The 21,691-nt window shown below is 49.1% G+C and overlaps 1 protein-coding gene across 4 annotated transcripts in view; it reads right to left on the minus strand.

The window, feature by feature from the left end:
• The window catches only part of AHRR (aryl hydrocarbon receptor repressor), a 115,031-nt gene that overhangs the window by 19,249 nt on the left and 74,091 nt on the right, over nucleotides 1-21,691 (minus strand). For 2 of the 4 annotated variants that reach the window (XM_055367781.2, XM_063700888.1), the window contains exon 5: nucleotides 4,757-4,846. The exons of the other annotated variants lie outside the window; for them this stretch is intronic. In XM_055367781.2, coding sequence (XP_055223756.2) covers nucleotides 4,757-4,846 — 90 coding nt within the window. The remainder of the gene's footprint in view (nucleotides 1-4,756; nucleotides 4,847-21,691) is intronic. 4 annotated transcript variants of the gene reach the window in all.

A 21,691-nucleotide genomic window follows, 5' to 3' on the forward strand; every position in this document is an offset into this window, starting at 1 on the left:
TCTCTCTCCAGTTCTTCACCATGGAGTCTGCCGCCTCCTGCACCAGAGCAGCTGCAGTCCCACCCTGGTGACCCACACCAAAATGGCCCTCGCATGAGTTTCCACAAGCAACCCTGAGCTTTGTAGACCCCTGGAAGGTGACCCCCACCCCAAGTACCCTCCCTGAGCGGCCCCAGGCCTCCCCGAGTGCCTCGTCCATCATCTCCAACCCCGCAGTCAGGTAACAAAAGGGAATCAACAGGCGAGAAAGGGCCTGCTGCTCAACCAAGGCCAGATAGCACATGTGGAGGAGGGTGTAGGAGAGCTGGAAAGACTTCTCCAACTGAGGCAAATCTGAAGACAGGGTGAAATGTAAATCCTGTTTAGGTTGAGGGAACAAAGTTCTGTGTTTTAATCATCAGTGTGGCATGTCTGCCCTAAGTCTTTCTTAATCTTTTAAAGTCTGATTCCTACAAAGTGACATCAAGAGACAGGGTGGGAGAAATGGGAGTGGGAGAGCATGATGTTAAAATTATCCAAACCGTACAAAAACAAACCCTCCTTTCGTCAACTAAAGACAGTCTTTATTTTAATTTTACACTATCACTTAGGGAGTTTAGAATAAAATCATTTCCAATTTCAATATGCTGCTCACTCTAGCAGCTAACATTTTTACCTTTTTGTGCAAAAGCTTGCACACATCTGCTAACCATGCCTGTGGGATTCTAACTGCTCTGATCGACGAGCTCTAATCTTTGAGAGAACGAACAACTTATTGAATCAACAAATGTCAATGGCAACTAAAATATACGCCTAAAGCCGTTTATTCATCACTAAGCATGCTGAGCTTGAAGACACTGAAATCATGCACTCATGCTGTGACCGGGAATAATTGGTTCCTGACTTTTTGTAAAGCATTTTGCACAATAAGCTCACACAAGCACAAAGCTGCTCTAATTTTTTCATGAGATATTTTGCATAAACTAGAGGCAATGCCTGATTTAATGGCATTTGGAACCAATTTCCTCATAATCAAGGCAAAACTTTTTTTTTTTTTTAACTTCTCATGCTTGGGGAAAAATGACCAAGTGCCAAGAAAACAAAAAGTCCAATTAGCAAGTTCTGACCTGGAATCAAAGCTGCTCTGCACAGTACCTGCCCCTGTCCCCAAAGCCAAACCCTGGGGCGAGACCATCGAGCCATGGCTAAAGGCAGCAGCTCTGGGTGCATCTGGAGAACTCGGGGCAGCTCAGGATGCAGTAACTAGAGTCGACAGTGATTCTGAGCATGCAAAAGGCAGACCAACCCGCCTTCTCCAGACTCGGGCCCTGCACATACGGACCAAGCCGCCCTCTCCAGACTCGGGCCCTGCACATACGGACCAAGCCGCCCTCTCCAGACTCGGGCCCTGCACATACGGACCAAGCCGCCCTCTCCAGACTCGGGCCCTGCACATACGGACCAAGCCGCCCTCTCTAGACTCGGGCCCTGCACATACGGACCAAGCCGCCCTCTCTAGACTCGGGCCCTGCACATACGGACCAAGCCGCCCTCTCTAGACTCGGGCCCTGCACATACGGACCAAGCCGCCCTCTCTAGACTCGGGCCCTGCACATACGGACCAAGCCGCCTTCTCTAGACTCGGGCCCTGCACATACGGACCAAGCCGCCTTCTCTAGACTTGAGCCCTGCACATACAGACCAAGCTGAAGCTGCTCTGTTTAAGTTGACAGAGTCATCGAGTCACACCGTCATGTCCGCCCATGTCCTGTACTGCGAGTGCTCCCCCGTTCAGGGCACCCCACCGTGAAGGACGCGCCAAACCCCAGCAAATGCATAAGGACCCAACGGAAAAGCTCCACCACTCTCCACACGTGTAAAGGAAGCATCCCACGGCAGCTCCATGGGATCTGAGCACAGAAGATGGAGATGAAGAGGATGCCGGGTGGCCACCCAGACGCTGATGCCATCTGTGGGAACGAGGGACCCACCAGCCGTCACGTCAGGTCCCCTCTCATAGGGCGCATCAGGAGATGACAGTGCCCCAACCACAGATACCAGGGCACACTCAGCAAAGCCTGTGGTCACGTGGTGTCAACAGCAGTCGCCTAGAGCGATGTCCCTCTGTGGTAGGAGACGCCGTGCCGGGCACCAGGGCTTTTCCCAGCACTCCCCTGCTCAGTGGCCCCGTGGTCTGGCCACAGCCTGGCAGGCAAACACCGCTGCTGGCCATTGTGTGGGCACAGGAAATGAGGCTCAGAGCCATCAAGGTCGCTGCTGGGACAGCAGAGCTGTGTCTCCACCCTGCACTGCGTTCCCAACAGGGCAGTGGCCTGGACACCCCTTGGCAGCCATGTCCACCGCACGGTGTTCCCTCTCCCTGCACACAGCCATGTCCCCCTGCGTCCTCCACCAGGGCCAGCCCAGGCGTGCTGACGAGCTGCACCTTCACGTGGATGCTGGGGGAGAGGCCATCCCAAGGAGGCATCCAGTGTGCAGAGACAGCCACGGTGCAGAAAACAAGCTCACTGCAATGGGCCCGGCAGCCACCTGGTCCTTGCAGTTCACAGGGAGACTGGCCTTGGGCTCAGGGGCAGGAGATTGAACTTAGAGGCGGACTAGAAGAGTTCTTTCGCAGAATCACCAGCAAGGCAGCAGCAATTTCAGCTGTGGGAAAAAATTCAAAAGCCCAGCTCTCATGGAAATTGGATAAAACTGTGCAGCCTCAGGGCCTGCGCAGACGTGAATTCTAATGACTTGTCAGGGACTAGTGTGGGTGAGCGGAGTGGTTTGTGGCTTCCACTGCCTGCTGCTCTGCACAGCCCCTAGGTCTCCCACCCGACCAGGGAGACTCGGCCCCTAGGACTCCCACCCGACCAGGCAGACTCGGCCCCTAGGACTCCCACCCGACCAGGCAGATTTTTGCTTTAATCATTGTGTGCTGCCTCTGGCTCAGCGTGAATGCTGGCTCTGGGACCATTTCCTGGTAGGCAGAGGTGCTGGGCAGTGCAGGGGTAGGGCTTCCCCTGGGGCCAGTGTGCACCCCCCAGTGTCACAGCTTCCCCCAGCGCCTAGCGGCCTCCAGGTGCGCATCTCACCTGGGTCCCAAAGGGAGGTTTCCTACCAGCCCTGGCCTGAACGTCTTGGGAACTTCTCCACTGCCCCGGCCATGGCCCCACCCCGTGCCACTGAGGGTCTGGCTCTCAGCCTCAGTGCGGCTGGGGTTTCCAACGGCCCCCGCCTGGGCCCTGTGGGCACTGCTGCCCCTCTGTTGCTGTGTCTGTGTCCTCAGAGTCCCTTTAGTCCTTCGTTGCTGAGCCGGTGCTACTGGTTAACACTTCCTTACACTAAACCCGTCATAAGTCTTTCGATAAAACTGTTCAAATTTCTGCACAGTTTCTGTCTCCAGACTGAACCCTAATATACTACTCTCTATTTTTCAAAGTTTTGTTTTGATCTTTCTCAAACATACCTGTTCTTTTTTCATCATATGCTGTGCTTTCTTTATATTGCTGCTTTTATCTTTTATTGTTTTAAATCTATTTGTTTGCCAGTTTCCTTTGGACGGCTTTGCTCCTTAAGTTCTTCCAGGAAGCACGGTTTGTTTACCTGTCGGCTGGCTCCTGCTCACCATCTATGGCTTCCTTGGGTTTATAACTTGCATTGTGAGTTCACCTGCAGGGCGGGTATTTTTGTGGGAGTGGCTTGTGGAAGTGCAGATAAAGGGCCCCATTTTTGCTTCTTTGGGTTTTCCAGAAATCTCATCAGTCTGCGGTATGCCTGATTTCCAGATCCTGGGGGTCCTCGCCGTGCAATGGGAGACATCTTAATTCTACAACCAGCATCTGATTTTCCATGAGGGATCCCAGCTCCTCCCCAGACAAAAAAACAGCTCCCTTGCTCCCCTCCTGGCCTTGAGTGGGATTTTTTTATTTTTTATTTTTATTTTTGAGATGGAGTCTCGCTCTGTCACCCAGGCTGGAGTGCAATGACTCGATCTCACCTCACTGCAACCTCCACCTCCCAGGTTCACGCTATTCTCCTGCCTCAGCCTCCCTAGTAGCTGGGACTACGGGTGCCCGCCACCACACCCAGCTAATTTTTGTATTTTTAGTAGAGACAGGGTTTCACCATGTTGGCCAGCCTGGTCTCAATCTCCTGACCTCGTGATCCACCCGCCTCGGCCTCCCAAAGTGCTGGGATTACAGGCATGAGTCACTGCGCCCGGCTGGGTGGGATTTTTTTATCGCACCTTTTCCCGGGTGAGTTGCCCTTCCAGGGCTTGGTATCTGATGAGGCCTCTACCCCATTCTCTGCCTGGAAGTCTGGAGTCATCCACCTGGGACTGGCTGGGCAGCATTCCAAATGAACCACTCGCACGTCAGGAAGGGCATTTCCACAACAAGCTGTATCCTGAGTGCACCAAGAAGCTGAGGCTTAAGACGTTGACTGGGAGCGGCTGAATGGGATGGTGCTGGTGGGGCAGGGGACCTAGCGGAGTGCTTGAGCCAGAGACCATGCTGCCGTCCGCACGCCACGGCTCCCTTAGACCAGAACACCCCTAACACTGAGAAGCCTCTCACCGAGACCCCGAACCCAGGCTGGAAGAAACACTGCCCTAGACAAAGCTGGGGTGTGGAGATCTTTATCTGATAAGAGCTCAGTGATAGGAAAAGCCTGATTTTAGACATTATCAAACCTTGAAGACAACAAACATTTACAAAGGGAAGAGAACATAGCACTTAACAGACTGGAGGGTTATTCTGGTTTCATTTACCTGATGGAAGCCCAGATAGTCCACGATCGTTGCTGACGCATAAAATATCGTCCCTTCTGCACTCACGACCAGAGCAAAGCCATTAAGAGACTAGAAGAAAAAACAAACAAAAAAAAAATCGAATTGGCTCACCCAAAATGAAAAAGTGCAAGAATCCTTTGCTTACATTTTCAACAATATCCTCCTGTTTTGTAGTCCATATTCATAACCTCTAGAAATGCCCACTTTTTATTTATTACCATTTTGTCCCAGGCTCCAAGTTAACAGGCAACATGAGAAGGCAGCCATGGTTTACAAGTCCCCTTTTCTAATAAATATAAAATTATGTGCACCTTGTCTTGACGCGACAGTGAGACTTGGTACCTAAGACGAGGCAGGAGCTCTCCGTTTTCCTCTCAGACGTTTCCGCCCACGTACCTCCTTCTACACACTGTCTGGAATACCCTTTGGCTTTTCTAAGGATTTTTATTATGAAAAATATTGAACTCCATCGACCAGCCTGGCTAACATGGTGAAACCCCGTCTCTGCTAAAAATACAAAAATTAGCCGGGTGTGGTGGTGTGCGACTGTAATCCCAGCTACTTGGAAGGCTGAGGCAGGAGAGTCGCTTGAACCCAGGAGGTGGAGGTGGCAGCGAGCCGAGGTCGCACCACTGCCCTCCAGCCTATGCAATGGAGTGAGACTCTGTCTCAGAAAAAAAAAAAAAAAAAAGAGAGAGAGAGAGAGAAATGTTGAATTCATCAAGTGTTTTTCTGTATTTACTGAAATAATCACAATTTTTCTTTAGTGTGTGATTGATAGATTTTCTGATGATGCATCATTCTTGTACTTCATGTGGTAAGCCCCTTTGATCATGACTTTTTAATATGCCTTGGAATTGATTAACCTCACTTAACCATCTATGTTTAAACTTGGCCTGTAGTTTCTCTCCATATTTTGCATACAGTATACACAACCATCAAGACACGAGTCGCTCCTGCTCCTTTCCTTCCATTTTCTGGAGCTGCTTAAGATGAGGGTGATGTGCTTCTGGAAGGCCTGGTCCGCCTCACCCTGAAGACCCTCTAGTGTGGGCACATTTTGTGGAGATGGTGGATGAAACGGGGCAGATTTTAATACTATGTTGATTTATTTACTGTTAGTGTATGCAAGTTATTTATTTTTTCTTACATTAACTATGGCATCTTAAAATATTTTCTAGAAATTCATTTCATCTTGATGTTAAATTCATTTGTGTATGTTATTCACAATATTTGCATGATTATTAAATCTTAGTCACAGCCATAATCATTGTGGGATTTTGGAGGGAGCAGATGGAGAAGGCAAGGATGTGGCTGTGTTGTGCCTGATGTGGCGTTTTCCTTTATTTGAGAAGCGAGCCCCACAGCCCCACCCTGCAGCAGCTTCCCGGGGCCATCAGTGGTGAGGATGCGCAAAAGACGGTGGCCTCTGAGTCACAGGATGTGTCCATGGCAGCAATGGCCACTGACGCTGAGCAAGCACAGGCTACCAGGTGGAATATCTCACCCAGTCTCACATCCCACACGAGGTAGAAGCTGGGGGTGAGGGGGCTGAGTCTCGTGGACACAGCTTTCATAAATGTTTCCATTTGTGTCTTTAAAACACAGACATTCGGAGACTTTAACTCCCATGATGTTTGTGACTATCAGCAGTATATTATATACTAATTTCCCTTAAATCTGGACCATGCTGGGTACTTTTATTTTCCTTTTTTCTTTTTTTGAAATCTTTGCCAATTTGAAAATAGATATATTATTTCTGAAAAGAGATAAATTGTTTTACCATTATAGTTTTCATTTCTTTGATTACTAATGACATTGAAAAACATTTCCTGCATTCACTGGTAACTTATATTTCTTCTTTGGATAACTGCCCTATGTATGTCATGTGCTAATTTTTCTATTAGGGTTTATAAGTATCAATTTCTAAGAGCTTTTGAAATACTGGTATTGAAGACTCCTAGGCAGCCAAGGATAATGGCAGTTACCTAAATCCAAATCCCCCGCCAAATTCCACAAAATGACGGAGAATGGTAAGAACAGGTACAGCTACACAGACCCAAAATTGCATCATAATGAGGACACAGGAAGTGTAATAAACGTCCAATTACACACAAGCAGAAGGGTCAGCATCAAATGCCAGTGAGCTTAAAATGACTGTTTCAAAAGTATGTATGTAGTCCCTCCTCAAGAAACTGGAGAGAGAAGAGTCAGTTAAATCTAAGGTAAGCAAAAGGAAAGAAAAAATAAAGGTAAGAGTCAAAAATCCATGAAAATGGTTTAGAACAGTCAAATAATAAAGACCATTAACAGAGTCAAAATTTGAATTTTTGAAAATTTTGAAAAGATTAATAAAACAGATAATCTGCTAGCAAGACTCATCAAGAAAAAAAACAAATCACTGACACCAGGAGTTTAAAAGTACATCACTACAGGTCCCACAAATATTAAAAGGATAATAAGAAAATACTAAAAATGATAGTCAATACGTTAAACAACTTAAGTGAAACAGGAAAATTCCTTGAAATATGCAAATTAACAAAAGTGATACAAGAACAACTAGAAAATCTAAATAACCTTATACTAAATAAATTGAATTTCTAATCAAAACTTTCCCACAAAGAAAACTCCAGGCTCCAATCAAAAAACATAAAATACCAAGGAATAAATCTAATAAAAGATGTGCACAACTGGTATATTGAAAAAAATGCAACATCACTGAGAAAATACCTGAATAAACTGAGAGATACACAGTGTTCCTGGATTGAAAGGTTCAATGTAGTTAGGATTGTCCTGTCTCCCTAAATTGATCTGTAGATATAATGCAATCCCAGTCATCATTTTAAAGGTTTTTTTTTTCTTTTTATAGAAAGTGACAAGCTGATTCTAAAATTTTTATGGCTGGGCATGGTGGCTCATGCTTGTAATCCCAGCACTTTGGGAGGCCAAGGTGAGAGGATTGCTTGAGCCCAGCAGTTCAAGACCAGCCTGGGCAGCATAGTGAGACCCCGTCTCTACAAAAAACAAGCAAACAAAAACTTTAAAAACTAGCTGGGCATGGTGGTGCACGCCTGTAGTCCCAGCTACTTGGGAGGCTGAGATGGGAGGATTGCTTGAGCCTGGGAAATCAAGGCTGCAGTGAGTTGAGATCACGCCACTGCACTCCGGCCTGGGTGACAGAGTGAGACTCTGTCTCTACAATAATAAAATAATAATATAGTTATGGAATTGCAAAAGACCTAGCCTTGCTAAAGAAATCTTGTTAAAAAAGAACGAAATTGTGGAACTTATTTTGACTTCATGGCTTCCTATAAAGCTCTGGTCACAGCAGGACAATGTCAGGATAGACAAGCTGACCCTCAGCCAAGGCACTAGGTCAATCAGTGGGGAAGGAAGGTCTGAAACAGCGTGGCTGGGACAGCTGGAGATTTGTACGGAAAAATGAACCCCAACTCCTATTTCACGCCACACACACACAAATTAACTCAAGACCTACAACAGACACAAACACAAAGCCCAGAGCCACAAAGCTTCCAGAAGAAACCCAGGAAAATGCCCTAATGAGTCTGAGGTAGGTAGATTTAGGTAGGATACAAAAACACTAACCCGTAAAGAAAAAACTTGATAAATTGGGCTTTATTTTAAAATGCCAGTAAAAAATGAAGAGATAAGCCACAGAGAAAAAATATGCACAGCACATTGATAAAGGACTTTATCCAGAATCTGTAAGAACTGCTACAAATCAATAATTTAAAAAAACAATTTTAAACAATAGGACAAACGTTTGCACAGATACTTTACCAAAAGAGATAGAGTAACGCCCATCATACACATGAAAATATACTCAGCATCCTCAGCCATCAGGGACGTGCAAGTTAAAACCTCACAGAGATGCTGCCCCACACTCCAGGGTGGCCGCTGTCAGAAAGACCGACAGCGCTGAATACTGGCGAGGAAGAGAGTGTGATCGGTGGGAACGTAAATCAGAAAGACCGACGGCGCTGAATACTGGCGAGGAAGAGAGTGTGATCGGTGGGAACGTAAATCAGAAAGACCGACGGCGCTGAATACTGGCGAGGAAGAGAGTGTGATCGGTGGGAACGTAAATCAGAAAGACCGACAGCGCTGAATACTGGCGAGGAAGAGAGTGTGATCGGTGGGAACGTAAATCAGAAAGACCGACGGCGCTGAATACTGGCGAGGAAGAGAGTGTGATCCGTGTGAACGTAAATCAGAAAGACCGACGGCGCTGAATACTGGCGAGGAAGAGAGTGTGATCGGTGGGAACGTAAATCAGAAAGACCGACGGCGCTGAATACTGGCGAGGAAGAGAGTGTGATCGGTGGGAACGTAAATCAGAAAGACCGACGGCGCTGAATACTGGTGAGGAAGAGAGTGTGATTGGTGGGAATGTAAAATGCTACAGTCACTTTGGAAGACTGTCCTGCCGTTCCACATAAAGGCAAGTGTACATCTGCCCTACAACCCAGAAGTTCCAGCCTCAGTATTTCATCAAGGGAAATGGGTATGTTCACAAAAAGGCTGGAAAAAGGATGTTCACACTGGCCTTGCTCATAATAATCAAAAGCTACAAATAACCCAAATAACTATCAATCAGATAATGGATAAACAAATTGCAGAATAATTATAAAATGGAATACTGTTAGACAATTTAAAAAATTGAAACCTACTGAATATGCAAAAACATTGATGAATCGCAAAAACACTACGTTAAATAAAAATCAGATGCAAAAGCTCATAAACTTAAGAGTCTGTTTATATGACATCTAAGAACAGGCCAAAGTAATCTACAGTAATAAATATCAGAAAGTGGTTCCCTGGGTGTGGCAGAGGGGCAAGTGATTGAATAAAAGTGGGAGAAAGACCTATGTACAAATACATTTGAAAACCTAAAGTATATATTTCCCTAGGAAAATATAATTTATAAAAATCGACCCCATTAGAGATACAAAGCTTAAAAGATCAACTCCTGTAGAAGGATTAAAGTTATCAAGGAATTACCCCACAAAATGCACCTGGCCCAGACGGTTTTAACATGGAATTCTACCAAATCTTCAAAGATCAGATCATTTCAATGCCCCATAAAATGTTCCAGAGCATAGAAAGTGAAGGAAAATTTGTCGTCCTTTTTAAGAAGTATAACATTGACACTTAACTCTGATATGGAGAGTAAAATAAAAAAGAAAATGACACACCAATATCACCTTTGAATATTGATGCAAATGTGCTAAATGAAATATTAAGAAATAGACTCCAGTTTCACATTAGGAAAGTAATACACCAATAGCCAAGCAGATACAATCCAAGGATGAAAGGTTGGTTCAATATCAGGAAGTCCCTTAACATAAAAGACCATATTTACAGATCTGAGGGGAAAATGATTATCTCCATATATGGTGAAAAAGCCCTCAATGAAATTCAACAATTATTCCTGAAAAAAAAAAAAGGCTCAAGAAAATAGGAATTACTGAATACCTTCTTCACAGGTAACATGTATGTGTGTGCACCTCATTCCTAAGGCAGCGACTTCATAGGGAAACACTCAAGGTGTTTCCAGTAAGATCAAGGAACAGGGTAGGGAGGCCCACCACCACCCATACAAGGGGTGCAACCATGGCCCCCAGGATGGCGCCCAATATGGCCTGCCACTTGCTTTTGTAAACAGAGCCTCGCTGGAACACAGCCATGCTCACACATTTATTCATTGCCTGTGGCTACTTCGCTGGAACACAGCCATGCTCACACATTTATTCATTGCCTGTGGCTACTTTCGTACTACAACCACAAAGCAGAGTGCCAGGGGTGGAGACAGCCCAGCCCAAAACGCCTAAAACATTCTCCATGTGGGCCTTTAAAGAAGAAACCCGCCAACTCCCTCCCATGGTATCGGACATTGTATTGCAGGTATGGATTGATGCAATTCGATATGAAAAATCAACAGGATGTACAACAATTGGGGAAAAGTGAAACTCTCTCTTTGCAGACGACATCATAGTACATCAGGAAAACCCAGGAGAATCCATGATAAAATAACCCAAGTAAGGCCGGGCTTGGTGGCTCACGCCTGTAATCCCAGCACTTTGAGAGGCCAAGGCGGGTGGATCACGAGGTCAGGAGTTCGAGACCAGCCTGGCCAACATGGTGAAACCCTGTCTTTACTAAAAATACAAAATTAGCTGGGTGTGGTGGCTCATGCCTGTGGTCCCAGCTACTCGGGAGGCTGAGGCGGGAGAATGGCTTGAGCCCGGGAGGCGGAGGTTGCCGTGAGCTGAGATCATGACATTACACTCCAGCCTGGGCAACAAGAATGAAACTCTGTCTCAAAAATAAAATAAAATAAAATAACCCAAATAAAATAATTCAGTACAAAATTAACATACAGATACCCATAACCTTTACAAACTGGAAAAATGACCAGATTAGGGTACATAATTGTAGAGAAAGCCCCATTTACAAAAACATCAAAGAAGCTAAAGTACTTATAAATAAACTTAAGACGTGTGCAAAACCTATATGAAGAAAACTTCAAAACATCTCGAGACACAAAAAATTGTATTTGAACAAATAGGAAGACACACCTCAATCTTACATAAGATGAGTCAACATCCTAAAGATGCCTGTTCCTCCTGAGTCAATTTATCAACACACTGTAATACTAATAAACATAGCACCAAACTCATTATGCAGCTGGTAGGTTTATACTAAATATGAAAATAAATATGCAATGATAGCTACAAAAGCACAGGGGAAAAAAAAGCAATGAGACAGGAGCATCTTATTAAAAACATCTAGGAAATACTATCAGGCCTCTATAATTAAATCATGGTGCATGAACAGACACATAAATCAATGGATTAGAATGGAACATCCAGAAATGGGTCCAAGCGCAAATGGAAATTTGATGCATGAAAAAGGTGTCACCTCAAATCACTGGGACAGAGATAGGCTTTTCAGTAACTGGTGTTCTATTAAGAAACTTTGTTATTATTGCCTGTTTGATCAGGATCATCTGCAAGCTGACACTCTCCTCCTTTAGTATATTAAGTTGGTAAGTTAACTTTATGAGTATTTCCCAACGTCGGGGTCTCACCTTACTCCTGGATCACCGTGACTGCAGTGGCCCATGCTTTTATAACACAGATGGAAGTTAATTGCTATTATTTTATCTGGAATTGTTTTGTGCAGTTTCACAGGGGAGAAGGGGCTGCGTTTCTCCTTTGAGCTGCCTGCATCGTATTTTTGCACCAGCGTTTTCCTAACCTCTGTGAATTAACTGAACAGCTTTCCATCCCTTTCTATGTTCTTGAATAGCCTAACCAGCTTGAGTATTTTCTGTTTCTTAACGTTTTCTTGAAATTTCCTTCTAAGAACAAGTGGACCAGGCACCTGATCCCCCTTTATTTTGAGACAACTTCCCGTTCTTCCTTACCAATGCAATTATGATTCTGTTCAGAGTAGCTCGCTCACACAAAAATGTTTGCCTCCCAGCCTCCCACATGGAGTGATTTGGCCTATGAGGTAGGGGCTGGGGATTGGGGACTCTCTTTCTCCTGACGTGGGGCAATCCTGGACTGGTCCCTCCATGTTCCGGTCCCTCCATGTTCCTGCAAGAAATGCAGACAAGAGGCGGCTCACAGAGCCACTGGCTGGAAGGAAGCGGGGCTGGGGGCAGCAGAAGTGGCCCGAGTCCCCAGCGACACCGTGGGCCCCTCGCCCAAGCCCAGCTGTGGCAGGTTCCCATCCACACTGCAAGAGGCTTCTTCCAGACAACGCCTTTCCTTTCCCGTTTTCTCCCTAGTTTTTTTTCCCCAGTTAATTTTGTTGCAGAATTTCTACCTTTTTCGGGTGGCTGTAGAGCGTTTCATACATCTGTGTCTATCTTGTTGGGTGTCACAGGTGTGGGAAAGGTTGAACTGCTACCCAGGGTCCAGTTCAAACCAGAGGCTGCATGTTCTTCCCCGGACGCTGCCACACCACGCCTAATTCAGGAGGAAAGCCACACCAGAAGGACGCAGCCTCAGACCGAGAGCCTTGCTAGGCTGCAAAGCCACATTTTTCAATCAGTAAAGTATCCAAAAAGAAAAGTCACACGTGCCGTGAAAATATAAAAGGAACACTTGTCAAAGATCAACTCAACAGTCGGCGAGGGGAGCAGTAAGATGTTACGACCGATGGAGAGAGCGGAGGAGCTGGTGGTCGCAGGCGGTGGGACAAGGCTGCTGGGTCAGGTGCCGGCGACCCGAAGGCCCTCACTCCCACCGACCTGAAGGGTGTGCCGCCCGCTTGGTTCTGGATACAGAGGTGCAGGCGCCAGGTGATGACTTCACAGTGGGATTTGAACTCTGTGTTGAGCGTCTGAGCAAGAAACCCAAGTCTCACAAAGCACCTCCCACTCGGAGGAAGATGTCAGGGAGCCCCTGCCCAGCTGTCACAACAAAACAGCGGGCAACACCATAGGCTGCTCCACGGTGACAAAATAGGCCAATGCTTTATACGGCTTGGCATCAGTAAAGAAGCCCATCGTTATCACCCTGAACACTCCACCACGTTTCTAGAGAAAGGGAAACTGACCCCGCAGGACATCTGCATCCACGGGAGCATCTGAGGAGCTACCATGAACCATGGTATTTGTACATTTTCATTCCCGTGCAGCTCCGAGGAAGAGGGTTGGTTCCATGCTAACGTCTTTGGGTCGTGAGCAGAAAGTCTGGTGAATCTGCCTGGACCCATCCGGGGCTGTTTACAAGCTCAAGGTTCGCCCAGATTTCCCCAAGAGAAATGGGGAAATGTCAGACCTGCTGCATTTCTTTGGGGGAGGGGGCCATGGAACACTTGGGACTTAGTTGTTTATGTCACTGAATAAAGGATCCAATGTGCCCATGGGATGATCCACAGAAAGGAGATCACTATTTTCCTCTCAGTAGCTGGATTAATCAGCAGGACATGAAATGGACCCCGCGGGGAGTGTGAAGACAGCCTCGTGCCAGCCTCCTCAAAATGGACTGAGCCCGCTACTCGAAGGCAGAAAGGGGGAATGGCAGGTGGTGCCCACTGGCAGATTAGCAAGCTGGAAAATCATCTCACCATGTCCTGCGCCGCCTCCGATTTTCACCTAAAAATGTAACACCTTCTCATCCAGCCTCCCACCAGCTGGAAGAAATCTTTCTTGGAGGATTTTTAGGGACTTTAGTTTTAGCTCACGTGACTAGGCTGGGACCCCCCCCCCCCCCCAAGGCCAGACTTCCATGTCCCTTGTATTACTGACTCAACCAAGAGAGTGAATTTTTATGACAGTTTTTTCCAAACCGTAAACAAGTTTTTAAAATTATAATAAAATATACATAACATAAAAATTACCATTTTAGTACCAATCGCCTGCCCCGGCCCAGGACGCCTGCTCTTTCTGAAGAGGTTAACACTACAAACCGTAAAGTCTGAAAATAGTTGCGTTAGATGTTTTGGTGAACACACCGTACACGATAGCACCAGCTCAGTGGTCCCCTATTGCTTCTGCCCCAAGACTCTCCTTCCTAAATCATGCAAAAGGCTTTAGTACCACTGAAGACACCCAGAATGAAGGAAAAAAGAAAAAAAAAGAGTGAAACAGCTTTTAGTAACACTGGAAGAAAAATTAGTCAGCGAATTATTCACATATTTAACGAGAAGGGCAATGATTTGGGAACATGCATGGAGCAGATGTGATTAGACTCACGGATGAGCAAGAGCTGTGACAGGTTCAAAGGAGGCTGCAGAAGACCAGCTCGTGACAGGAACGCAGACCCACCAGGAACGGCTGACGCTGAGAGAGACGGAGAACGGTAACCCCAAACCTGGACCACCCCTGACAACGGAACTGACTTTTTCTTCAAACGTTGGACAACATGATTTGGATGCAAAAACTAAACAGATTCAGCCGTGGATTAAGAAAAAAACACCAAGTTCGAATTACTGTAAAGAAAGCAGAAAATGTAGACGAGTCAGAAAATGAAGCGGAAGAGATATTTCATCAAATGCTCCAGACTGTGCCTGGAATAGCTACATTCTCATCTAGGCCACAAGCTGCTCAAGGAGGAAAAGCTTTAATGTGGGTTCTTTGTCCTTTGAGCAAAAAGGAAGAGAAGGCATATCGAGAAACTCAAGAGACCCAGGAAAGAGACCCTTTGAACAAAGACCATGGAAATGATAAGGAATCAAATGTTCTGCATCAGTAATTTTAATAAGGAAAAATATGCCTCTGAGAGAAAGTAAAAAAAAATACCATTTTAAGTATTTTAAGTGTTTACTTTTTTTTGTTTTTTTTCTGAAACAGAGTCTCATTCTGTCACCTAGGCTGGAGTGCAGTGGTGCGATCTCGGCTCACTGCAACCTCCGCCTCCCAGGTTCAAGCAGTTCTCCTGCTGCAGCCTCCCGAGCAGCTGGGATTACAGGCATGCGCCACCACACCCAGCTAATTTTTGTATTTTTAGTAGAGACAGCCTTTCACCATGTTGGCCAGGCTGGTCTCGAACTCCTGACCTCAGGTGATCCACCCGCCTTGGCCTCCCAAAGTGCTGGGATTACAAGGTGAGCCACTGCACCCGACCTAAGTGGTTAAATTTCAGTCATTTTGAGATCAGTGGCATTAAGCACGTCCACATTGTTGTGCAACCATCATGACTGTCCATCTTCAGAACATTCCCACCCTCCCAAACTGAAACTCTGACCACATTAAACACTCGCCCCCACTCCCCTCCTCAGCCCTGTGCGTCCCACCCGCTTTCTGCCTCTGAATTTGCCTACACTGGGGACCTCATCTGAGCGAATCAAGCAGGCTTTGACTTTGTTTCACTCCGTGGAGTCGTCAAGGTGGATCCGAGCCACAGTGCGTGTCCATTTCCTTCCTTCCTTTTTTATCCCCTCCCACCCCCCCGGCCCCTGGTAACCATCGACTCTCTGTTTCGATGAGTTCCACTTTTTTAGATTCCACATATGAGTTAGATCACGCAGAACTGTCTGTGCATGACTTATGCCACTGAGCACCATGTCCTCCAGGTTCATCCGTGGTTTGCACATACCAGGATTCCCTTCTTTTTCTGGTTGAATAGGATTCCATGGTGTATACACAGAGCGTTTTCTTTATCTGTGCATTCACTGGTGGACATGCAGGTTGTCTCCATGTCTTGGCTACTGTGACCAGTGTTTTGATAAACATAGAGGCACGGGTGTCTCTGATTCTGATTTCAGCTCCTTTGGGTAAATGCCCAGCAGGGGGACTGCTGGGTTGCATGGAAGTTCCATTTTTAATTTGGGTAAATGCCCAGCAGGGGGACTGCTGCGTTGCATGGAAGTTCCATTTTCAATTTGGGTAAATGCCCAGCAGGGGGACTGCTGCGTTGCATGGAAGTTCCATTTTCCATTTTTAATTTTTTGAGGAAGCTCCATGTAGCCTTCCAACACATCTACACTAATCTACATTCCCGCCAACAGTGCACGAGGGTCCCCTTCTCTCCACAGCCTCATCAACGACTACCTTCCCGCCAACAGTGCACGAGGGTCCCCTTCTCTCCACACCCTCATCAACGACTGCCTTCCCGCCAACAGTGCACGAGGGTCCCCTTCTCTCCACACCCTCATCAACGACTGCCTTCCTGCCAACAGTGCACGAGGGTCCCCTTCTCTCCACACCCTCATCAACGACTGCCTTCCCGCCAACAGTGCACGAGGGTCCCCTTCTCTCCACACCCTCATCAACTGCCTTCCCTCCAACAGTGCACGAGGGTCCCCTTCTCTCCACACCCCCATCAACTGCCTTCCCTCCAACAGTGCACGAGGGTCCCCTTCTCTCCACACCCTCATCAACTGCCTTCCCTCCAACAGTGCACGAGGGTCCCCTTCTCTCCACACCCTCATCAACGACTGCCTTCCATCTTTTTGAAACAGCTGTCCTGATGGTGCGAGAGGAGCTCGCTGACTGTTTCCATTTGCACTTCCCTGTGCCTGCTGATGCCGAGCACCTTTCCACCTACAAACTGGCCATTTTGTGTCTCCTTTGGAGAAGCGTCTATCAGGTCCTTTTCCTGGTTTTTAATGGGGTTTTTTCTTGCTCTTGAGTTGGCTGGGTTCCTTATGTATGTGGGGTCTTTCCCGCCTGTGAGATGTATGGTTGGCCAATGCGTCCTCCCATTCCGTAGGCTGCCTCTTCATTCTGTTGACGGTTTCCTTTGCTGGGCAGAAGTTTTTCAGTTTGGTGCAGGCCTGTCTGCGTATTTCTCTTTTGCTGCCCCGCTCTTTTTAAGGCTGAATACTCCTCCTCTGTAGGTAGATACCTCTTGCTAACCCACCCACCTGTCAACGGAGGCTTGGTTGCCCCCTTGCTTTGGTTGGGAACATGGTTGCTGTAGCTGCATTTCCAGAAGGAAGGTAGCTCAGGCTGAAATCACTTCACGACACTTTGCTCTTCTCTGCAATCCCTACTTGGGAGAAACGGTGACTCAGAAGCTGCGGCGAGGGTTAAATCACACTCTGTGCCCCGCAGAGCTGGCATCCTGCGGAACGATGGTGCCAGGAGCACTTGACCTGCGTTTCGCCGCCGCATCCGCCTGCCCTGGCTTCACAGCTTCACCCTGGAACTCCTGGAGTTCTTGTCCTGCCTGGAGTTGACCGTGGGGAGTACCCACGAGGGCCCAGGATCGTCCCTGCCTGTGCTCAGCAAGATCTGGGCCCTGGGCTGGTGCCAATGGAGGTCAGGGACTTTGTGGCCGTGGAGGGACCACGGGCCAATCCCACCCCCTTCGCAAGTGGTGATGCAGACACCGAGCAACCCAGAAAGCCTGGCCCAGAGCCGGCACCCATGGCGTCGAGGCCCTTTCTCTACAGCGGCTCCCATCTTAGGGGCCAGCAGCTGTGTCCGGAACTAGGGGACCCAAACCACCACTGCGCCTCAGGCTGGCCCCTCAGGCTGGCACCCACCCCTCAGACCCCTGCAGCCCCTCCCTCCCCTTGGATTTAGGCAGAGACAGGGTGAGATGACGTGGGGTGCACCCCAAGGGGTTGTTAGAAAACAGGTGAGAACGTGAAGCAGCCGGGGGCCGTGTGGCCTGGGGGGCATCTGCTGAAAGGGAACATAGTTGCCATCCAACTGCCCGCTCTGAGCCGGGCAGTGGTGACACTGAGGGGCCTCACTCCCGCCCCACACAGGCTGGAGGGGTGTGCACCAGGGCCTCGGGGCCTCAGCCCCCAGCCCTTCCTGGCACTGCTGGGAGGGGTCTGTGCCCGCCGGCTCCTGCTGCAGCTTTTCCCAATTCAGCGGTTGCCACATACTGATGATGTCCTACTAATAATAGTTCAAAGACCAAAGAAATTTTCAAGGCTTGAGTATATAAAATGTCTTCTTAAAAAAGATTTTATGAGATTAGTCACAACCAAAAGCAACCTTAATTTTAACTCACAAGGCAGAATTTTTTTTTAAAGACCATAAAATGCTGTTTGCCGTGTCATATGGATTCAATATCAGATTGACTTCTGGTCCAGCACTGTCACGCCAAATACTTTTACACATGTGGGCCCATCTTTCAAATATGCATCTCCAACGTCTGTTTGTTTTCTCTCCCTCTGCCTTTCTAATCCTACAAAAGTTTTGTTTTTTTTTAAACATGGTCCATGGAAAATGAGATCACTTTTCCAAACGGAAAAAAGGATTTGGCTCTAAGGTTAAGGCTCTACTTTTTTTAAGGGGAAAAAGATCACATCCATGTGCTGTTACTGAACGTCAGGAAACGGTGCACCTGCCACTTCGCAAGGACAACGGAGGTCGGGGCAGGTGAGGGCCAAGGCAGATGAGGGCTGGAGCCACGCTCTCCCCCAGGCACCGTAGGGAATGGGGCAAACGTTCTGAGAAAGCCGGAACGTCCTCTGTCAAACCCTTTAAATATCCTGGTTTCTTCCAGTTCCAGGGCAGAAAAAACAGCCGGCAAGTACTTCAAAGATTATTTTTGTCAAGGTCATGGCAGAAGGAAAATGAGGGAAAAAGGAACAACCCTCCACATCCCCCTGGCTGCCCCTCCTCGGAGTAAAGGGAAGTTGGGAGTATTGTGCTCCCCTGAGAGCCGTTGCCACGGTTACGGAGCCACAACACGGCGGCTAGTCACGCGAGCGGGCACCGGGCGGGCGTCGGGGCAGCTGGCCCGGCCTCCTGGAACCAGATCACTCACAGGGGCCGCTCCATGGGGCTTGCGTGCGTGCGAGGCAGCGCTCTTGCTTGGGGAGCTGAATAACTGGCTGTTTATAGATCCCACAAACAGTAAACGCAGGCTTGACTCTCTTCCACGGAGCAGCTCCGACGTTTGAAAACAGTTCTTGAGAATGCAGCTGGTGGATGGCCGGATGGCCACAGAGCGGGAGGCTGACTGAAGCCCCGGGGCCCTAGAAGAGCAGGCAGATGGCGGCCCCCAGGCAGTCCCTCCTGACACCCACTGCAGCCCCGCTCGGTTAACGCAGTGTCCTGGGCTTCTGGCTGAGGGAGACCAGCCAGTGCTGATGCCGCCTCCGCCCTCACCTTTGCTGCGGACCCTTGGCGAGTTAATTCACCTCTCTGGGCCTTGGTTTCCTCCTGTGAAGGACGGGACGGCAACAGTGAGCGTCTGTGAGGGTGGCGGTGAGCAGCAGCACCAGGCACCCTCCAGTGATCAGGGCAGCACCCGCTGTCTCTGTGACTGGAGGGCAAATGGCTGTGCTGGACAGGCAATCTGACGTCTAAAGTTGATGTCATTTTCTAGAGAACAAAACTTATGCTTTTGAAACCCGGACCCGCTTTCTGAATGCAAACACCCCTGAGTGTGAAACGTACTTCACAAGAAGCAGACTTACAACTCATAAACAAAGGCAGCTGACGGTTACCACAGTGAATCTCCCTCCAGAAGCGCCAGGCCCATCCTGCCGGGGTCCTGGTGGTTGGGGAGCCACCCCTGCCGATCCCTAAGCCTGGGACCCCGTGCCCTGGGTGTGTCCTGAACCACCAGCCCCGGCCTCAGAGACCCTGGGGCTAGAGTTGGCCTGGGCCGTCCCTCTGCACCTGCGGCTCCACACCCAGGAGAGCCCGAGGGAGCTCCGTGCTGACCCGGCTGCTTCAGAGCAGACAAGGAAGGTGGCATGGGGATAAGAACCACTTGGTAGGAAACCAATGGCAGGGAAGCAGCCGTGAGGCCGAGAGGTGGGCATTGAGCGGGAGCTGTGGCTGCTTGGTCCTCGAGAGGAATGAGGTGCGCCCCGGTGGTGCTGGGCATGTTGGCAGGGGGGGTCCCAGGTGCACTAGTGACCTCGGGTGGGGAAAATCCACCCAGAACAGACTGGGGCGGCTGCTGGAGCCAGGGCCACACACAGACCCACAGTTTGCTGAGGGCCACTCACGGCCTCCGGAGCCGGCAGGACCCAGGCCTGGCGGCAGAAGGCCCTGCAAGCCCAGCCCTTCTCACAGAAGCTCATCAGTGAGAACGGCACTGCCTCCTCCCAGTGTCGGCAGCTTAAAACGGAGTAACAGCCAAGGAGGGTGAGGCATGCACGGCGCCTGAAACCCAGTTTGGCACAAATACACTCCTTCCACCAGGGGCAGGCCCAGGACCCTCACCTGTGCTGACGTCGCCTGCTGGGGAGAGCCTGGGATGCAAGGGTCCAAGCCCAGCTGAGCTGAGGGCAGAGCAGGGGCCGAGTGAACACCACTGAATAGAACTCTGTGCAACCGGCTCAGTGACCACAGATGGTCAGAGGCTAACTGGACAGTCAGGGGCTTATGTGGATGGTCAGGGGCTAAGGTGGACAGTCAGGGGCTAACCAGACAGTCGGGGCTAATGCGGACAATCAGGGGCTAAGGTGTATGGTTAGGGGCTAACGCGGAATGTCAGGGCTAACGCGGAAGGTCAGGGGCTAACGCAAGTGGTCAGGGGCTAAAACAAATGGTCAGGGGCTAAGGTGGATGGTTAGGGGCTAATGCGGAAGGTTGGGGCTAATGCAGAGGGTCAGGGGCTAAAACACAAACGGTCAGGAGCTAAGGTGGACTGTCGGGTTAACGTGGAAGGTCAGGGGCTACGTGGATGGTGAGGGGCTACGTGGATGGTCGGGCTATGTGGATGGTCAGGGCTAACGTGGATGGTCAGGGGCTATGTGGATGGTCAGGGGCTATGTGGATGGTCAGGGCTAACGTGGATGGTCAGGGGCTATGTGGATGGTCAGGGGCTATGTGGATGGTCAGGGGCTAACGTGGATGGTCAGGGGCTATGTGGATGGTCAGGGGCTATGTGGATGGTCAGGGGCTAACGTGGATGGTCAGGGGCTAACGCAGAAGGTCAGGGGCTAACGCAGAAGGTCAGGGGCTAAAGCAGACGGTCAGGGGCTAACGCGGATGGTCACGGGCTAACACAGACAGGGGCTAACGCAGAAGGTCAGGGGCTAACCCGGAAGGTCAGAGGCTAACGCGGATGGTCAGGGGCTAACATGGATGGTGAGGGGCTATGTGGATGGTGAGGGGCTACGTGGATGGTCAGGGGCTATGTGGATGGTCAGGGGCTACGTGGATGGTCAGGGGCTACGTGGATGGTCAGGGGCTAACGTGGATGGTCAGGGGCTAACGTGGATGGTCAGGGGCTATGTGGATGGTCAGGGGCTACGTGGATGGTGAGGGGCTACGTGGATGGTGAGGGGCTACGTGGATGGTGAGGGGCTACGTGGATGGTCAGGGGCTAACGTGGATGGTCAGGGGCTATGTGGATGGTCAGGGGCTATGTGGATGGTCAGGGGCTATGTGGATGGTCAGGGGCTACGTGGATGGTCAGGGGCTACGTGGATGGTCAGGGGCTAACGTGGATGGTCAGGGGTTAACGTGGATGGTCAGGGGCTACGTGGATGGTGAGGGGCTACGTGGAT

This window comes from Gorilla gorilla, chromosome 19 (assembly GCF_029281585.2).
Source record: "Gorilla gorilla gorilla isolate KB3781 chromosome 19, NHGRI_mGorGor1-v2.1_pri, whole genome shotgun sequence".
NCBI classification, from domain to species: Eukaryota; Metazoa; Chordata; class Mammalia; order Primates; family Hominidae; genus Gorilla; species Gorilla gorilla.